Source organism: Nelusetta ayraudi, unplaced genomic scaffold (assembly GCF_046127955.1).
Source record: "Nelusetta ayraudi isolate G7.1 ecotype Tasmania unplaced genomic scaffold, CSIRO-AGI_Nayr_v1 ptg000082l, whole genome shotgun sequence".
NCBI classification, from domain to species: Eukaryota; Metazoa; Chordata; class Actinopteri; order Tetraodontiformes; family Monacanthidae; genus Nelusetta; species Nelusetta ayraudi.
The window spans coordinates 2,569,781-2,589,618 of NW_027466132.1; the positions used below are offsets into that span (position 1 = coordinate 2,569,781).

General features: G+C 45.9%; 1 protein-coding gene across 2 annotated transcripts; it reads left to right on the top strand.

Moving 5' to 3' along the window:
- Positions 1 to 1,311: 1,311 nt before the first annotated feature.
- Positions 1,312 to 19,607, top strand: LOC142900387 (serine/threonine-protein phosphatase 2A 56 kDa regulatory subunit gamma isoform-like). 2 transcript variants are annotated; one of them, XM_076044654.1, is made up of 16 exons: positions 1,312 to 1,595; positions 2,223 to 2,282; positions 4,146 to 4,308; positions 10,371 to 10,570; positions 12,861 to 12,971; positions 13,060 to 13,152; positions 13,253 to 13,383; positions 13,474 to 13,533; positions 13,635 to 13,743; positions 13,849 to 13,902; positions 14,602 to 14,772; positions 14,863 to 14,990; positions 15,070 to 15,171; positions 15,473 to 15,545; positions 15,775 to 15,906; positions 16,629 to 19,607. In XM_076044654.1, exons 1-16 carry the CDS (start codon positions 1,569 to 1,571, stop codon positions 16,761 to 16,763), a joined length of 1,749 nt encoding a protein of 582 aa, XP_075900769.1. In that variant the 5' UTR covers positions 1,312 to 1,568; the 3' UTR covers positions 16,764 to 19,607. The 2 variants fall into 2 exon arrangements, with proteins under 2 accessions (XP_075900769.1, XP_075900770.1); XM_076044655.1 differs by lacking the exons at positions 1,312 to 1,595; positions 2,223 to 2,282; positions 4,146 to 4,308 and adding an exon at positions 7,955 to 8,198.
- Positions 19,608 to 19,838: the final 231 nt, after the last annotated feature.

Here is a 19,838-nt window from a genome sequence, read left to right on the forward strand (position 1 = left end):
ATAACATTTGGCCGACGAATTTGCCAAGCTGCTGGAACTAAATAACTATACCATGAGTAAACCATTAGAGGGCAGCATAACTACATATGTATACAACCATACATATCACATAGAAGAGACAACAACACACACCCCCCACACAAAAAAGCATTGGAATCATTAACAAACAGTCATGGATGGGTGGGTACTCTGACACCTCCGACTAGTGATGTCCGATATTAATTTTTTTTTTTTTTATTTTAACCGACATCCGATATCCCAATATTGCCCAACTCCTAATTTCAGATGCCGATATCAACTGATACCGATATATATGGTCGTGGAATTGGCACATTATGGCTAATTTGTATTGTGTTGTCTCGCTGGATGTCCCACATGATGTCGTCAGTTATGAACGAGCTATTTTGTTAGCAGCCAGTCACTACTGAGACCACACTGGACAGGCGCGTCGCTTGCTTGCTGTTATGCTTTGATGCAGTTTCATGATATCATCAAGCGTAGTAGAGACAAGTAAAGCATTGTTATTTATTATTCAGTAATACCAGGTATATTTTAGGAATTCATTCTTTGGCGTGGCTACTAAATTTGGGAAATTAAAAAAAAAAAAATTATAATATTTTTTTTTATACTGATATTTCCCAATATTACATTACAAAAACAATATGATTTATGTGATTTGCTTGGTGCTGGGCTTTTTCATTGCATAGCTCCATGAGCTTTGATGAAACATTTCAGGAATCATCAGCCTTTTTTTGTTTTGTTTTATTGAGCGTTTTAAATATCACTGTAACAAATTGCTGTTAAGAAAATGGTAGAATTTTTCACATCATACTATTATAAATAGTGATGTGCAAGACTTTTTCCTCCTTTCTTTTTCTTTTTCTCATGGTCCGGCCCAACGACCCACTGGCCCACTGGGGATATCTCCGGTATCCCTTCACGCCAATCCGCCCTTGTCAGCAGGGGCAATAGCAAATACATATTAGAGTTTCATTCAACTATTATGAAATTTATTTTGATACATGTCAGTACAGTAACAAATCCGCAAGATTTTTCATTTGAGGAACCTTCAAAAGAATGCCGTCATCCCTACCTAATACGTAGTTACGTACTAATGCATGTTTATGCTTTACTTTTATCTGAAGGGGACAGCAGCTTGGTAACCAGGAAACAGGAGTCAGTGAATAGAATATTCACAATCTGCAAAATTGCGCACATTAAAGTACATCAAAGGTAAAAGTCAATTATATGATCTTTACCAACAGCGAGAGCATCTAGTCCTTCTATTTAAAAAAAAAAAAAAAAACTTTCACCCACAGACGAGATGATTCCTGCTGCTGTCATAGTTGTAGTAGCCACCCTTTGGCCGGTAGGGGCCTCCCAGTGGCTCGCAGTCGCTCACTTTGCCCAGCGTGTCAATCTGAGCCGTTAGAGTCAGCTGACAATCGGCAGCCAATCACCGCCCGAGGACAGACTGGACCGCCTTACAGTGTAAGGTGCCCTGAGACTTGTCAAGGTTTTGATTGTGGAGTATTCGAGAGGGGAGCAAGGGCGGCTACGGTTGTAAAATGCCGAACAAAACGAAAAAAGACAAGGTAAGTTTTGGCGCTTTGCGGTCAGCGGTGCGGAAACGTTTGGACATTTTAAGTCAGCACTTGATGCCCTCCGTTGCATTTACAGGGGGAACAAAAGTGGCCTCACTACAAGACATTTAGCGTTAGCTTTCAGGCGCTGTGTCCCATCACACTGTCGTTAGCCAAGCAGCAATAATCACTGCTAGCCGCTATCCTGCCAGCGTAATGTGTGTCAGGCTTGACTGAAATGAAAACGTTAACGTAAGAACTAATATGGCTGCGTATGTACAGAGTAGAGGTTGTCCACTATTATCGCCACGCCCGTGTTGGAAAAGTGTCAGTGCGCACACTTTAAATTCTCATTGACAAGATAAAAGTCGGGGTCGTGTGAGCGCTATTGATTCTAAAATAACGTTTGCTCGCTAGCAGCAGCAGCAGCAGTAGAAGACTTGTGTGTTAAAACAGGAGTGCGAGTCTCCGTGGGTAGGCGTGCTATATTTAGCGCAGGTGTCTCGCTTTGTGGCTGTGGTTTAATTGGACTGCCTCTTTGCAAGAGCACATGCCTGCAAGTCATCAGCTCACCCCGAGAACTGTTCACTTTATTTATTTATTTATTTATTACTTTTTTCTTTTTTTTTTGTCTTTCAGGACACTTCCAGGTCCGGCAAAGTGGGCAAGAGTGGAGGTCAGGAGAATTCAGAGCATGAGGTAGGCTAGAAACAAGAACACGAGAAAGTTCCCATCAGGCAGCAGGACTTTGACAAGTTAACATGCCGCTGATATATGGCAGGCGTGTTATTCACAAGCCCGGCCCCTGCATTATCAATCATTATCAATACACTTGCACTTGCAGTTGACACAGAACATACCGTTCCGTCATGTTGCTTCAGGTTATCCCCCTCCCCAGTATCGATTACGATGGCATAATTGCAGCGAATAAATAAAGTTGGTTATCGCATTAACCGAAGCGGCACGGTATCAAAACAAACCAACAAAAAACGGCCCAAACGCTTCAAAACAAAATAAGGTAGTCTGCCTTAATGTTGAGTGGGATTGTTGAGCTTAAAAATAATAAATAAATAAATATATATATATATCAGGCAGCATCAGCAGAGAAGGTGGAAAACGACACAAATACATTGAAACAAACTACTGGACAAAGTTAAAGCATAAAATAGCATCTTGATTCCAAGGGTTTTTATTATTTATTATTTATTATTTTTTCAAATAAAAAGTGAAGCAACCTGTAAATTCAGCTTGCAGAAAGGTCACAGTGTGTTCACATGGCCAAATCTGTGTGCACAGGTTGGGAGGTTCTGTCTCTTGTGCTGTTTTCTTCTCCTCATGCAAATTGAGATATGCGGAAAGGCACACTGTGACTTGTGATACAGGGCGTAAAGTGTGACGTTGACCAGTTTCAGAGGCCCATTCTTAAATGGCAAAAAAGCAGCATGCATAGAGGCAAGCTTGTTCCTTTAAATCTCGCAGACTGTTTAGCCTGCAGTAAAGAAAATTGTCAATGCTAAATGTGATCTCTGTTTTGCTCATAAACAAACTCCACTTAGTGGTGCGGTGTTGTAGTTGTCACATGTCTGACTTCCTTTTACTTGTTGAAGACAGAAGAGATTTGTCCGTATTTAATTGCAGTTCTAGACGTACACAATGTTCCACCGTTTTTTTTAAGCCACATTTTAATGTTAACATGTCTTTGATTCTTCCCTGCATTTGCACTGGGCCACATCTGGAAAGGTTAGAGGGGAACATTTACGTTTGTCAGATAAAAGGCCAGTGTGAAATATCGATCCCCCTTTTTTTTGAAATCCGTTGACAAGTGTGATGTAGATTTAATGAAATTTCTCTTAAGATGTATGTAAAGCTCACATTTCCTACAGTCTGGCACAAGCAATGTAGTGAGGGTTATATTTCTCTCCCATCTTTTATCTGCCTATCTGTTCACATGGTTCTAATAGCAACCAGCCTGTCTGCCTTTCCCCCCTGTGCAACATGAGTTTTTTTGGTGCTGAGCTTCCTGAGCTTCCACGTTGCTTTTACTGCCAACTTTTGCTAACTTTCGCTGGGCCTGGAAATTGGTTTCGCAGTTTCCCCTGGGACCCAAGCTCGAAACCGCAGCACAGCTGCACCTTGTGAAGTGAGCTCCTCGTCTTCAGGTGTGCATTGACGAGTTCGCCGTGCAGGCAGGTGGCGCAGACGGCTGTGGAAATCTGTTTTTTCTTCAGAGCAGCCAGACGAACAGACTCGCCAGTGCCCCTTGTTTTGTTTTTGTCTTGAATTCAAACACAGAAGCCTGAATGTTTTCAGTCGTGTCATATTTGTACATTGGGCAAAGAGCAGTTTCTGACCTCTGTTACGTAATCCAAGATAGTAGGTACATGGCTGCTTACTGTACAGAATTTTAAATAAAAAGTTCCCACGGACGAAGACATCCGTGGTTTGTGGCGGAACGAAGGGAGTTTGCATTGGACAGACGCATCTCGACTGTTTCTGCGCCACATGTGTTCTCCTCCCTCTGCCGGCCCGTAGTTAATGTGACTTTCTGCCCCGCTTCTGCAGAGCGCCAACAGGAAGGCCAGCAATAGCATCCCTCCGACCACGCAGCTGCTGAAGGGGAAGCAGCCAGGTTCGCAGGCGCCCGTCAAAAAGGACAAGAGGCAGAGCTCCTCTCGCTTCAGCCTGAGCAACAACAGGGAGCTGCAGAAACTTCCTGCTTTTAAAGGTACGGTAATTAGATATCGAACCGATGCTGCTCAGACACGCACACTCAGTCGCCCTGCCACTGACCTGGGAGGAGAGGGTGGCGCTTTAACGCGAGTGTGGACAACTTGCCGTTTGTGCGTCTGTATCGCTTTTTTTGTTGAAAATACTCATGTCAAGTGAAGGACGACGCAGCAGTTTTCCGATGGACGAGCAGGGAAGCTCTTCAGTCTTAACGCACACAAACCCTCCTTGCAGGTGCAGGCACGCTGTTATTCACTTATTCCCTCTAAGCCCAAATGTCTGAACGCTCGCCGCGGGATTACATCAATTTTAATATTGAACCGGGCATGACATTATGCAATATGTGGAAACAGAGGATGTACATGGCATGGACTTTGTGCTGGATTTAACCCAAGTGTCTATATTTAGTGGTAATCCAGAGATAAAGCTTTAATTCCACGGCGCTTGTGTTTGAGGATGTTGCCAATGACCGGCAGTGTCTGGCAGCTTTCGCTCGCGTTCCTCCCCGCCTCTCTCGCCTCAAAGAAACAAAAATAAAATTGTTGGATCTTATGTGGAGCAGGTTTATATTGATATTTATTGTCATTGCATGGTGCCAGGGTTGCACTAGATGGAAAACTGAGGCAGTTGATGTGGCTCTGTGGCCTCTAGGCGCATCCTCCACGCATATGTCCATGAATGCATGCATGAACAGACACAACAATGTTAAAAATAATTACAGGTATTACGTAACTTGGCAGCGCAGAACCTGGATCATATTGAATGCGGCCTGATTGTTTTGCACGTTGAGCATTTTGCACATGTAGGACACATGTGGGAGGTGGAAACTTTCGAAACCCTACAGCACTTCTACTGTGCAGTGGAACTGGAAAGAGATGATCTGTTCAAAATAATGCATTGGTACTGGTAACCAGGAAGATCTTCTGTTTGCAAAACAGACCTGTTTTTTTTTTTTTAAACCTTTAAGAGGGTTTGGAAATGAGTTGGTCTTTATTTAGTTTGTAAAACGGCCTTGTTGCAGTTTCAATATCCTTTTGCAGCACATGCTTGGCAACAGCACACCGGCTCCACAAGGACTTTTTCGTTCATCCTGTCATCCTGACTACTTTTTTTATTGGCTAAAGAAAGGAAGTTTTTTTTTTTTTAAATTGACAGTTTAGTGGCTGATCACCACAACACAGTGTTTCCAAACGTCTCTCATACAGTCATATGGCGGTTGTGTGGTATGAGCAGCTCGCTCAGGCAGTGTTCAGTGTGAAACAACGATTGAAAAAAAATAAAATAATAATTTCATGATTGTCAATGTTCATTCTAATTTACGAATGAAAATTTCACATGTAAAATGTATTGTCAGTCAAACGTTTTTACTCTCAGGCGCCACAAAGTAACACATCTCCTAAAACATGCATTTATTATAGCATCAAACACTGATATTTTTGCCTAAAGGTCATAATGTCAGAAGCTCGTACTGGCCAAATGCCAGCAAAATTACGTTTTTTTCTGACAACAAAAGGAAACCTTTGAAAACATTCTCCAGAGCATTATCCTATATAGTCCCAGTAGATGTTATCATCTGGTCCTGTTCAAACATGCTCCTCTGTTTTTTGGCCTGTGTGCGCCTCAGTCTGGTGGAAACTCGGAGCTGAGATTTTGTCCAGCGGGGGATGCAAGGTGGGGGCCAAAATTGAAACGCAAATAGAATTTTTACATCAGCCAAAGTTGTTGTTGTGGCGCCAACGTCGGTGGTGGTAAAAAAGGGCAGCGTTTGTAGCATAGCAGTAATAATCACTGCAGCGCAGAGTGGACTGAATGTCGGCCGCAGCCTGACTATTTTTTATTGCCGTCTAGTTGTAATAACAGTCGTACCTGCCTGCCAATAATGGCCGGACGACAACAGTTGCTGCCTCCACATTTGTTCAAGCGGCTTTCCAGCACGAGAATCTAGCTGGTGGGCTATGGCGCCATCTGCTGGTTGAAGTGTCATATGATCGCAGCAAATACTTTTATTCAAGAGAACGGCTGGATCCTGAACTGAGGTTATAGCCTTGAAGAAAAAAAAAAAGATCTGTTGTCTTAATTTAGTAGTTTAGTGACAAATACAGAGCTGCTTTATTGTTGCTACACTTTCTATATTGTCTGCACTATGTTGCCTAAGATGGCGAGTGTGGTTAAAAGCTTGTGCGTAAGAAAATATGGCAAGTATTGCAGCGCAGTGCACATAGTTGTTGCTTTTTTTGCCTATTGAGGTCTGTAATAGGCTCAGTTCTTGCTGTCACTGTGCAGTCTGCACGCCGGCAAGCTCGACGGTGTAGCCGTGTTTGTTCGAGTCAGCCAGGAAGAAGTACCCGCCCGGCATGAGGATGGTATGTTCCATACATCCTGTATTTACATACAGATTGCGTGGATCCCTCTCATGGCTTTGGGTCTTGTGGGTCGAGCAAAGACCACAGGAAATGAATATCGTTTTTTGTTTTTTTTTTAAAGACGCATCCACAGTGTGAAAAAAAAAAAACCCACTGTGCTGTTTCTTCAATAAAGAATCGCCTGTGGATGCAAAAGTCGCACACGTGTGCGTTATGTTGGCCTGTTGTTTTGTTGCATGTGTTATTGTGAACTACCTATGCTGTTGCAAGCGGAGTTGCTCCGACACAGGCCGACATGATGACACCACGGCCACTATTTTCATTGCCTTTCAACCTGGAATCACTGTTGAATTGCTCCTTTCCCTTCTCGGCTCAGCACTGCAGGATTTTATTATTTATTTATTTTTGTAGTCCCAGGTGCTGCGCGTGTGCGCGCACGCATCCTGTGTTGCTCAGATTGAGACTTCCGGCCTTCCTGTTTCTCTTGTCACATACACCTGGGCTCGGGCTGTGGCCCTGGAGAGCCATCTGTCACGCAGAAACACACACATGCATAATGCAGACAAAGGCGCCACAGACGCAAACGACACATATAGCTGACAAACACTGCCAGGGCGCCTTTTGTCCTGTGCAAACATTGGCTTTTAGACTGCGTCTGTATTTACGGAGGTGTTTGAATTAGTGCCGGTGTCTGGCACTAATCAGCGATTTTATTAAATGTGTCCTGCACAGTGATTGGACGGGTTTACATGTCTTTGATTTAGAATGTGTTAACGTTTTTGGGTGCGGGTAAGTTGGTGCGGGAAACTTGTTGGAGTTATTTCATGCTTTTTTGTTCCTTACATATTCCATTATGTGTTCATTCATAGTTTCAATGCCTTGAGTGACTATCTACATGTAAATTATCATGAAAATGAAAGGAAAAGCATTAAATCAGAAGTATGTGTCCAAAGTTTTGACTGGTAGTGTATAACTTGGCTCGCATCTTAATTCAAGTCAGACTTGTATTTTGGATGAGATTCTGCCCGCTCTATTCTTGCATTTTAGCAGCAAACCGAAGCCAGATGTTATATTTTAGTGCTCCGAACCTCTTGTGTGTCCAATATCTTCTTCCCGTCACTCCCAATCACCGTCCGGGTCCCGCCCCCTTCCTCCTTCAGCTCACCACTCCCCTCTAATGTTTATGTACGCTGACAGCCGGCCCACGTGACCGCCGGCAGCCAGTGGCGAGGCCGCGGTGGGCCGTGACGTCACCAGCTAGCTGCTTCCCTCCAGCGGCGGGCAGGGGGAGCTTCATTTTCTGCTCGCCGATTGTGCTAAAATGGAGGCAGGCCCCTCGCCGTAGCCCCGGCCGCCCTCCTCCACTCCTGTCCTCTCCTCCTCTCACCTCACCTCTCCCCCCGCCCCGGGTCGCCCGCCTCCGCCTCGCCCATGTTGGCATGTGCTGGAGCGGACAGCGGGATGCTTGTGGACGCGCCGGTCACCAACGGGCCTTTCCAGCCTGTAGCGCTCATGCATCTCCGAGGTGAGAACAGGGAGCCCTCCCTCCCTCAATCCCTCCTTCCTCTCGCTCCGTCCCGTGTGTCTGTGTGTTTCGAGGGGAGACGGGCGAAAATATCGGAGCCGTCGAGCAAACCGACGCCTCTGTCCGTCTTCCACCGGACTGTTGCCGGAAGTGAAGACGCGCCGTCGGCTGACTTTTCTGAAAGTTGCTGCGTTAAAAGAAACTGGAACACGAGTATTTATTTTTTATTTTTTTTGGAAGAGGAAGTGGAGATTTGTGTTTACATGTCAGTGAGGAAGTTGGGGGGGAGGGGTTAGCAAAGTGGGGAGTGCCACTTTTTTTTCTTGTTCGTTTATTAAAGCTTCCCCCTCAACCAACCAACCAAGAATCCCAGTGTCAGTCACTACGTTTACATGACACTCTAGAACACTAGAAAACTGAATTATTGCCTTAGTCCGACTATGACTGGACGACTGACGTTCATGTAAACGCGTTAGTCCGACTAAAATCGGAGTTGGGGAAGTCCGATTATAGTTGGAGAGCTGCATGTGTACTGGGACAAGAAGCGATCCGATTAGACGAGGAATCGGAATTTTGAGCACGGCTCGATTAAGACGTGCATGTGAGGGACGACGCTGCGTGCGCGCTGTGTGTTTGTATATGCGGTCTCAGCTGGCGCATGTGCTCGCGCGTGGCTTTCTGCACCAGCAGTCGGCACAAAAAGGGTGAAGTTGAGAAAAGTCGCTATAGGTGTCGGTGTAACTGTATTGAGGTTGCTCACCCATCGGGACCTGCACTCGGCCGCATGCTACAATCCAAACTGTCCTCATTTGCATTGGCTCTGTGTGTTTGCATTGGCAGAGCGCGTGTGTCCGTGCGTGCTAACTATTTTTTCTCTCACTCTTGTCATTATTTATTCACCAGGCCAAACTGCGCTCGGTCCCCCCTCCTATTCCCCAGTGCTCAGATGAGTAAAGGTTACTCAGCTGTCACACTGAGTGCCACTGCAGCTGCACAGCACGTCTCTTAATATTTCAGCCCTGCTCGGAAACCCTAGCGCTGTTTTGTAACGGAAGCTGGCCGACTGGGTGTCACAGGCGCTCACCTGCGTCCCAGTGTACCAGCTCATTAGTAGCAGCAGGCAGTGCCCTGGTTTTAGACACTTTTGGTGACAATTGTATAGATATTTTGTCTAGCCCAGTCAAAAGTGTGGACACAACCTATGGATTTAATGTCTTTTCTTTCATTCTCGTGACTATCGACGTTACAGTTTCTCACTGAAGGCATCAAAACTACGTATGAACACACATGGAATCATCGGAAACAATAAAAGTGTAAAATAACACCTTTCATTTCTTCAAAATGGCCACCTTTCATAAAAAGCATATTTAGAGTTATTTCATGTGTTTTTCTTTGCTGCATAGTTACATATATCTTGCTCATATATTTGATGTCTTCACTGTCTTTCTGCATTGTAACAAGTTGTAAAGATTTTAAAAAGTTGCACGAGGTGTGTCCAAACTTTTGACTGGTAGCGTTAGTTCTTCCTGGTGCTGTGTGTGCCAAAAAGGAAATAAATTGTTGGCAAGTTCCCCAGTAGAAGATATATTAAACTCACTAGTTGCAGACTTGCAGTTAGAAATTGCTGTCTCAACGGCAAAATAAAAAACTACAATCACCACGAGGAATAGTTTTGTGCTGCGCTTTATTTGATGAGCTGATTCACCACCGCGGCTCCGCTCGCTTCTCCCGTGCATCATCGGCAGTCACCGCGCAGGTTCAAAGTCCCGTTTCGGTTGGGCTCCGTCACCATGGTGAGGGCCCACATGCACACAGACTGTTAGGAGCTTTATGAGCCGAGTCTTCCTCTAAACAGGATATTTCACTTTTTTTTTTTTTTTTTTTTTTTTTTTTAAGAGCGATACATAAGTGAGGCTAAATAGTTTGTCGAGGAGCTCTCATAAGTAATTCATGAACTAAAGGATGAGGCCTAAAATTAATTTTAATGTGAGCAGCTGACTGCAGTCAACTTTGATGTCTCTTGAGTAGGATGTTTGTTCATGACATCCAATTTTTGATGGTCTGAAGGACCTGTGACTGTTTTACTAAATCGTCTTTTGAGTCGTCATTTTTTTTTTTTTACTTCCTGCCTCTATTCCTGAATTATTTTTATTTTTATTTTCTCGTTTCCAGACGTTCCCCCTGCAGAGCAGGAGAAGCTGTTCATCCAGAAGTTGCGGCAGTGCTGCGTCCTCTTTGACTTCGTCTCGGACCCGCTGAGCGACCTGAAATGGAAGGAGGTGAAGCGGGCGGCGCTGAGCGAGATGGTGGAGTACATCACCCACAACAGGAACGTCATCACAGAGCCCATTTACCCAGAGGTGGTGCACGTGGTCAGTATCTAAGCAGTCCAACGTGACCTGACTGTTCTGTTTCATTTGCACACATATCTGACACTTGGCTCTTTGCATTGGGTTGACGTCTGATTGTTTTCCTGATAAAACTGCCACCACCCAACAGCTGCTGGCTGTCTTGGTCGTGCAAGTTTGGCAGGTTGATAATCTCCCACAGTACGAATCGCACGGCGTTGCGTGTTTTCCTCTCTGACTGAGGCATCTACGGTTTTACGGTGACGTAACTTCCCCATCTGTTCGAGAAAGCACTGCGGTTTCCCTCTGCCGGCAACACCCTTTGGCCCTTATTGAACTGAGTCACCGACGACTGCGCGAGCGTCACTCGCATTCATTTTGCAAACCTCCGCAGCTCGCCTGTGATCCACAGTATAGATTGTACAACCGTCTATTGCTGCCTTCTGAGTATTTTCCCAAGATCGCGCCCCGTTAAAATACAATTAACCTCTAAACGACTCGGCTGTGTTTAATGCGTCTGTCGCCCGCGCTGTCAGGCAAAATTCATCTGAAGCGTGTCGTTGCCTCAACATGTTGTTTATTCATTTATTTATTTATTTATTTATTTATTGCCGCCGCCAGGTTTGCTCTCCCCAAGCCAAATTCCAAAAAAAAAAAAAAACCCTTTTGATGTTAATGAAAGCAGGGGCTCAATGCCACGCGGTAAACTGCAGGTGATCGAGGTGCAAATTTACCCACATCCTCCTCGTCCAGGCTGCATTTGATCATCGCGGCATAAATGCAACAGGGCTGCCGAATCAACATGAAATTATGCTCTTATTCCTTGTCGCACCACACACACACACACACACACACACACACTCTTAAGACAAGTAGTCTTTGAAGCTTCCGAGCAGCTTTCATCATCAAAGTGAGGAGAGGCGTACAAAACAAAAAAAACATCTCATGCCAAAGACGGCATCCTCGCCGTCACCTCCGACTTCAGGTCCGAGAACAATAAGTGAGGCTTCCCAGTTTTTGCTCTCCTGCTTATTTACTGATTTTGAAATGCGTTTGTATCCTCTGCAGGCGAGAGCAGACCTTTCGCTCGCGTTCCGGTTCACGTGCAGCCACGCGCGTGCGTTATCGCGTTACTGTCGTGTGAAGTCGTCGCCGCCGCCGCTCTGCACAAACTGCCGCCTCGCTGCTCCAGTCGTGCATGCTGTGCTGTGCATGTGTGACCGCCACTCTGTCGGGAAATACCAGACTTCATGCGACACTAGACGGCTACTTTATTAGGTCCTCACTACGTACTGCAAGTTGTATTGGGGAGTTACTGAGTGTTATATTAAGAAGTTATATTAAGGATAATGATTTAATGACCTGCAAATCTCAATTGTACTTTGTTGATTTGTTTTATTTTGCGAAAAACTGTCATGGAAGCACAGCTGCAGTTGCTGTATGATCCTATCTGAGGTCTGCACATGGACAGCAGCTGTTTGTGCTAATTCTGCCATATTTACATGGGTCAATCACACTAATTAAAGCCCATAAATGTCCCAGTCATGCGAACGTATCGATAAAACGCGACTGGAGTCTCAACTCCAAACCCCCCGCCGGGTTACATTTTCACTTCCGTGGTGCGGCAGCGGTGCGCTTTGTCGCCCTTGAAGCCAGTCGACGTGAGTCAACTGTCGACGATGCAGCAGAGAGGAAGCGAGTCATTGCGCTGTAGCTGACCGTCGCTGCAAACAGACGTGTGCGTGCGTGCGTGTGCGTGCGTGCGTGCGCGTGTGTGTGTCACTAAACGGCCTCAGACTCTCTGCCTGCGCCGTCAGCAGGACCGCGGAATGCTCATTAAAGTGGATCTTCCTGCTCCATGCTGTGTCATGAAAAATCCTACTAAAAAAGAAGAAAAAAAACCCCACCTGTGATATGTTGAATCCTTCGGCCTGCGTTCTGCTAGGAATGTTATAGAATTCAGAGTAATATGTAGCAGCATGTAAATGTGCGAACTGGCTGTGACAATGTTACAGTTCTGTAGGAAGTGGTGGAGATGTGGCTTTACGCTGTCAACATATTGTGTGATTTGACCTTTGGTGAACTGCACTCGATGGCTCAGTCTGGAGTGTTTCACCTCCCTGCATCACTGCAAAAACTCCATATTATTTTCATTTTAACCAGTTTTAAATATGATGATGAGATTCCTTTTTTCGGTTTGTTTTTTTACTTCTGTGTTTTGAATTGAATTGAACTAAACATGAGCTTCTTTCTGCTGTCTCTTCTTCTTCTTCTTCTTCTTCTTCTTCTTCTTCTTCTTCCTCCTCCTTCACAGTTTTCTATAAATATGTTCAGGACGCTGCCACCGTCATCCAATCCCACCGGTGCCGAGTTCGACCCAGAAGAAGATGAGCCCACGCTAGAGGCGGCGTGGCCACACCTACAGGTCCATAGACACACTCTCACTCACACACGCAGAGGGTGGGCTTATCTGTTGCTTTAAAGTCCTTCATCTTGTGCTCGTGTCTCTGCAGCTCGTCTATGAATTCTTCCTGCGGTTTTTAGAGTCGCCCGACTTCCAACCAAACGTGGCCAAAAAGTACATTGACCAGAAGTTTGTAATGCAGGTAATGTTCTCACGGTTAAAAAAAAAACAACAAACAAACAAGTTTGCTGTTGGGGAATCAAGTCCCACTTGGCTCATCTCTCCTGTCCACTGCTGCCCAGCTGTTGGACCTGTTTGACAGCGAAGACCCAAGAGAGCGAGATTTCCTGAAGACCACTCTGCATCGCATCTACGGGAAGTTCCTGGGCCTGCGAGCGTACATTAGGAAACAGATTAATAACATTTTTTATAGGTGAGTGAGACGCAGTGCCGACGGACCAATAAATACACCTGGCAGTGCCCACTTTAATGCGTCGGTATTTTATTTTATTTCTTTTTACAGGTTTGTTTATGAGACGGAGCATCACAATGGAATAGCAGAACTGTTGGAAATTTTAGGCAGGTGAGACGTTTTGAGCGCGTTTCATTCTAATTGTTGCTTTCATTGCAGCCAAGACCTCTGCGTTTTCCTTTTCCCCTAACCGCTCATCTTTTCCCCGCCAGTATAATCAATGGATTTGCGTTACCCTTAAAGGAAGAGCACAAAATATTCCTGCTGAAAGTCCTGCTGCCGTTGCACAAAGTCAAGTCTCTTAGCGTTTATCACCCACAGGTAAGCAACAGACCCCTCTGTCAGTCAACGGACGCTCAGGACTTTGTTTTCCAATGTTGTCGGTTAAACCCGCCTGCTGCTGCTGCTGTTGTGTCTCTCCTCCAGCTGGCCTACTGTGTGGTTCAGTTCCTGGAGAAAGACAGCACCCTCACAGAGCCGGTAAGATTCTTTGTCGGCTCCCGCGCTCGTCCTTTGCTTTTCCATCTCACTGCGCCCGCTGAAGGCTTTATAGAGCGCTTAATGTAGCCGGACCAAACTGCAGCATTTAGCCCACTGACCCCATAATTCACTTGACCGCAGAACATTAGCGGCAGGAATCCTCCCCAACTCCCAAAAACAAAACTTTGTATTGCGGCCAGGTCCGCGTTTTGGCTTTCATTGCCCTGCATGTTCCATGAAATCACAGAATCCCACAATGTCTGTCCATTGGTTCCAGTTTGGTCAGGACTAGTGAGTCACTGGGAAGAGCCACAGCTGAAATAGCATAAGCTGCATTGCCATTACCCCTAGAATTGCGCAAAACCTAAATATCGCAATAAAAGAAAAACTGGTAATGGAACTTCGTAAAAACCTCTCAAATATCGCTAGAAGGTTTTTACGCTCTCATGAGGTGGTTTTCCAGACGTATCGATATAGGGGTATGTCAGCGGATGTCACGTACGGGGTCATGTGACCAGTTCACTTGAAGTGAAAATGTGAAAAGTGGAGACATTTCACTCCAAAATGATATAATATCACTTTTATTTTGCCCAAAACGGTAATGGAAACGCATATACGCTATAGACACTTTTCCCCAGTTGTCTTTCACAAAAATCTTTTTGACTAAAACTCCTCCTCCTTTCCATGTGTGCGCTGCAGACCGTCATGGCTCTGCTGAAGTACTGGCCAAAGACCCACAGCCCGAAGGAAGTGATGTTCCTCAACGAGCTGGAGGAGATCCTGGACGTCATCGAGCCCTCGGAGTTCGTCAAGGTCATGGAGCCGCTCTTCAGGCAGCTGGCCAAGTGTGTGTCCAGCCCTCACTTTCAGGTGGGAGTCACAACACCGGCGGCCCTTTGACTCCTCCCCTCCCCTCCCCCACCCCGAACCCGTAGCTAACGCCTCCCCAATGCCGCCCAGGTGGCCGAGCGAGCGCTCTACTACTGGAACAACGAGTACATCATGAGCCTGATCAGCGACAACGCCGCCAGGATCCTGCCCATCATGTTCCCGTCTCTGTACCGCAACTCCAAAACCCACTGGAACAAGTCAGTCGCCGCAGATGTTCTCGTTGCCCCGCCTGGCACTTTTGAATCGATGCTTAAATCAATGTTTTGTGCGCCGCAGGACCATCCACGGCCTGATCTACAACGCCCTCAAGCTCTTCATGGAGATGAACCAGAAGCTGTTTGACGACTGCACGCAGCAGTTCAGGGCGGAGAAGAGCAAGTAGGTCACAACTTCATCGCCAATGCAGCCGTGCTCTCTCTCTCTCTCTCTCTCTCTCTCTCTCTCTCTCTCTCTCTCTCTCTCCTTTCTCTCTCTCTCTCTCCCTCCCTCTCTCTGTTACTGTATCTTTTAAGACGTGTATGAAAACAAGGGTGAGTGGGAGGGGGTTCAAATGAAAACCCAGGAAATGAAGCTGAACCCTTGCACTCCTGAGAGTCTGTCAACGTATTAGATTTTTGGCATGGGCGCGTTGCTGCGTGGATGTCGCAGAGTCTTAACAGTTGTGTTGTTTCTTTGCCAGAGAGAAGGCCAAGTGGAAAGACAGGGAGGAGGCCTGGCTGAAGATTGAGAATCTCGCAAAATCGAATCCAAAGGTGAGAGATTGCAATTTGATAGAGATGAGCCGTCGTAATTGCTTTCATTTCTTTTTAAAGCACGTAGCGAGACATCTTAATTGTCATTTTGTGCCTTGAAATACTGGAAAAAAAACAAAAGCGTGAACGGGAACCTAGATCGGTTTGTCTTGACGATTGATGGAATACGTGCTCTTATTTTGGAATACGTGCCCCACCCCCACTCCTTGTCTTCTCCCTGCTCGAGCAGTTCTTGATGTACATCGACTCGGTCGGCCCGGACGGTCCGATGGACATGGAGACGGACGGCCCCCTGCTGGACGACGTCGGCGCGCTCAAGAAAGCGGTAGAGGAGGAAGCCACACAGATCAGGAAAACCGACGTAAGCATCACTGAGAGCATCACCGTCGTCTCTCACCCTGCACTCATAAGCAAACAAAGTGAATTCTTCTCTGTGACATGTGACCTTACAAATATGTCAATGTCAATTTTATTTATATAGCACAATTAAAGTAAACTCCAAGTAACAGCAAACAGTTGAACATGAAACAACAATGAAAGTGCTGTCACGGAATATCAACAGTGATAAAGAAACCCCTGCACTGTCAGTTAAGCTACGTGTCCATTCCAGGTTTTCCCAAAATAAAAGCAATGTTTGGTAAAATCTCGAATCATGAGAGTGTAAAAACCTTTCAGCGATGTTTAGCCGTTTCCATTACCAGTTTTTTATTGCGATATTTAGGCTTTGCGCAATTCCAGCCTTAATAGCCTCACATAACGGACAGTACCGCAGACAGTGTCACCATATGATCACACAAACTCACACAATCACTCAGACACACACACACACACACACACACACACACGGACATCGCACAGATAGCGCTGACTGTAAGCCTGAGAGAACAGAAAGGGTTTGGGTTTGAATGTGGACCCAGTAGTGATGGACCTCAGGTCATCAGGCAGCTGCTTCCAGACAACAGGACCACAGTAGCTGAAGGCCTCCCTCACCAGACTAGAGAAGAGTTGTTGATGACCTGAGAGAGTTGTGTGTTAAGGGTGTGTCTCTCTCCCCCCACCCCCCACTCCCTCCACGCACTACAGATCCAGAAGGACCAGCGGCGGGAGCGCCCGCTGATGCGGAGGAAGTCGGACCTGCCCAAGGACATCTGCACCGTCACGGCCCTGGAGCTGCACCGGCGGGCCGAGGAGATGCTGACCACGCACGACGGCCAGTAAAGACCCGGTGGTGGCGGCGGATCTACTGAAAACCAGCAGCAGAGGGAGGAGGAAGTGGAGGAAGAGGTGCCACCAGCGAGGGAACCAATGACGGCCGGCTCGACACAAACACTGGTATCTCAGTCCAGGCGGCCCAGCACAACACAGAACTCGAGAGAAAGTCACACTTCTACCTGATGCAGAAAAAAATGTCCAAGCCCCCAGTTTCTTTTCTTTCTTTCCTTCCTTTTTTTCTTCTGTTGGCCACCGTCCAGTCTGAACCTCGTCCAATCAATTCCGCCGTCGCCGTCTCTTCTTCCTCCTCTCGGTTAGTTTCTTTGCAGGGTGCTGTGCTGCCCCCTTTTGGTCGTTTCTCTCAGGTGTTTTTGTTTCCTTTTTGTTTTTTAATCTGTGTGAGCCACGTCCTTTCTTTTTCTCCTCTTCTTCCGCCCCTGCTTTGTTTTTTCCCAGCTGGAACCCCCATAAGGGATGTTTTTATTTTATTTTGTATTTTGCATTCATTTTAATTTAAAGAAAACTGGTGTAAAATCTATCATCTGTTAATGGGATAATGCCATTTTCAGCATATGGCGCTTTATTTTTATTTTTTATTTTATTTTTTCTAACGACTCAGTGGGAGCAGCTCCACTGTCTGAGCAACAATCCCGTTTGTTTTTTATTTTCCATGGGCCGCAGCGAGTCATTGATCGCTCCTCCAATCAGGCCGCCGGTTACGTGACAGCGCCGGCCGCTCGCCAGTGCAGACGAGACGACTGAGTTGTTTTTTTTGTTTTGTTTTTTACTCTCATGGAACCGTTCCAGTTCTTCTCAAAGCCCCGGGGTGGGGGGGCGGGTCCGACGCGTCTTTTAGCCACCACGAAGCTCCGGAGGAGCGTCGGCGTGTGTTTTCCGAGCGTTGCGGCGAACACCAAGTCAACGTGCGCAAATCAAATAATAAAATGCCCAAATTTTCAGGTGTCTGAAAGAAGGAATTGGTTGGTTTGACTCGGCAATGATGTGATGACGCATCGACGTCACCTTTTAAAAGCGCTGAAGGACGACGCGTCAAAGAAACGGTGAAAGCAGAAGAAGTCAAAAAACGGCTGCAGCAACAACCCCCCCCTCAGTCGAGTTGTAAGGCCCCGTCCCATCACATGCTGGTTTGCTTTGTCCCTGTTGTTGCGCCCCCAATAGGAAATGTGGGGATTTAATTTTGTATTTTAATGATTTTTTTTTTTTTTTTAAGGTTCGCTGTGTGTCCAGCACCGCCGTCACAAGCGTTGAGATTCCAGGTCACAGGGTGCAGGGCGGCTGAACCTTTTCTACTCTTACTGAGCAGAGAACCTTTTTCTAAAAAAATAAAAAATAAAATAAAAAAAAAACAACCTTAACAGACTGCTTCATAGAGGTCGATAAGCCTTTTTTTTGTTCATAGTGCCTTTTTACAGCCGGAGGGAATATTTTAAGTCGGAATGAGGTTAGGAAACGATAGCAGGTCCACTAATGAAGCAATTTTATTTCTTCTTTTTTTTCCCTGTTTTGTGTTTTTGGTCTTTTGTGGTAACGCAAATTCTCACAAAAGGATCTCGTCCTGAGCTATGAAGTCAGCTTTTCATGGTTTTGAGACCCGGTGGGAGGGAGGGCCGGGGGTGTCGATGCCGCCAACCCATCCATCCAGAACCACTTTGGCTTCGAAGCACTTCCTGATTACACTTGAACACAAAGTAGAAACAAGCTGACAAAAAGCAACAGTGCAGAGGTGTGTGTGCGTTTGTGTGTGTGTGTGTGTGTGTGTGTGCGTGTGCGTGCGCGCGCGCGCGCATGTGTTCTTCACCCTCCGTCAGGACTTCCTCCACCCTGTGCCGCCCGCCACTGTCCCCTCCCCTCAGAGGATGAACCACCTGCACATCAGCTGTAGCCCCGCCCCTTTGTTCTTCTTCTCCTCCTCTCACTTCTTCTACACGAGACCTTTATTTTGTGTGCTTTTCGTTGCGTCTTGTCATGGATCTCATTCCCTGTCGGCTCGAAGAACCCCCCCCCCCCCCCCCCCCGCTCAGTGTTTCAACTGAATGTGCAAATTGTAAATAACACCGCAGTCGCATTGTTCTATTTCCCTCTCTCTCTCTGTCCATGTTTGTCTGGAAGAGCAACGTTCACCAAAGGCTGTAAAATGTTTAAAGAGAAATGACCTCATTCCCTCGAAGTATTCCGGCGGATTTGATCAAATCCTCTTGATTGTCGGTCGCCGCCGCCGCCGCCCTGCAGGCTGCGTCCCGTCGGTGAGCTTTGTTCTTCTTGAAACAGCTTTAATATTGGCTTCTTTGGAGCTCTCTTTTTTCATTTTAAACAAGCTTTGTTTTTGTTTTTTTCCCTCTTTCTTAAAAAAAAAAGGAGAATGAAGTGTCCTTTAGTATTTACGCTAAACGGCTTCATCCTGTATTGTAAATATCATGTACTTTTATTTTGCGTTTTAAACTTATTATTAAATGTTAGATGACATATTTTGTACAAAACACCCTCCCGTGTACAGGATACAGAGCTTATTAGCAAGGTGTGTGTGTGTGTGTGTGTGTGTGTGTGTGTGTGTGTGTGTGTGTGTGTGTGTGTGTGTGTGTGTGTGTGTGTGTGTGTGTGTGTGTGTGTGTGTGTGTCTTCAACACGTGACGACTTACATGTAGAAAGCAGTTAGAATTTGGATAGTTTTCCTTTCTTTTTTTTGTAATCCGGCATCCTTTTTCCGCTTCTTTCTTCCCTCCGCCATGTGTTAAGATTCTTCATACATGAGTTTTGCGTGTACTTTTATCCAGAGCTCAAGTGGTGTACATCTATCTATATACAGCAAATAAAGAGAACATGTGAGTTTTATATTTTCATCCAAAAAAAAAAAAAAAACTGTTCTGTGAGTCGTCATTGTCACAAGCCACTGGCTGCTCACTAACGGCAAATATGTGTTTGTTTGTTTTTATTAGTCGTCCACAATGTTGAACCTCTTTAAACCTCGATCGCTCTCTTTTGCTGCCACCTGGTGGCCAGTCACTCAACCCTCCCTGACAGCCCTCCATTCATCCTAAAAGGCCTAAATCATGATCATTAATT

Coding starts and splice junctions, on each gene's coding strand:
- LOC142900387 (XM_076044654.1), top strand. CDS start 1,569: ATGCCGAACAAAACGAAAAAAGACAAG. Junction 1,596..2,222: donor ACAAAACGAAAAAAGACAAG/GTAAGTTTTGGC, acceptor TTTGTCTTTCAG/GACACTTCCAGGTCCGGCAA. Junction 13,744..13,848: donor TTAGCGTTTATCACCCACAG/GTAAGCAACAGA, acceptor TCTCTCCTCCAG/CTGGCCTACTGTGTGGTTCA.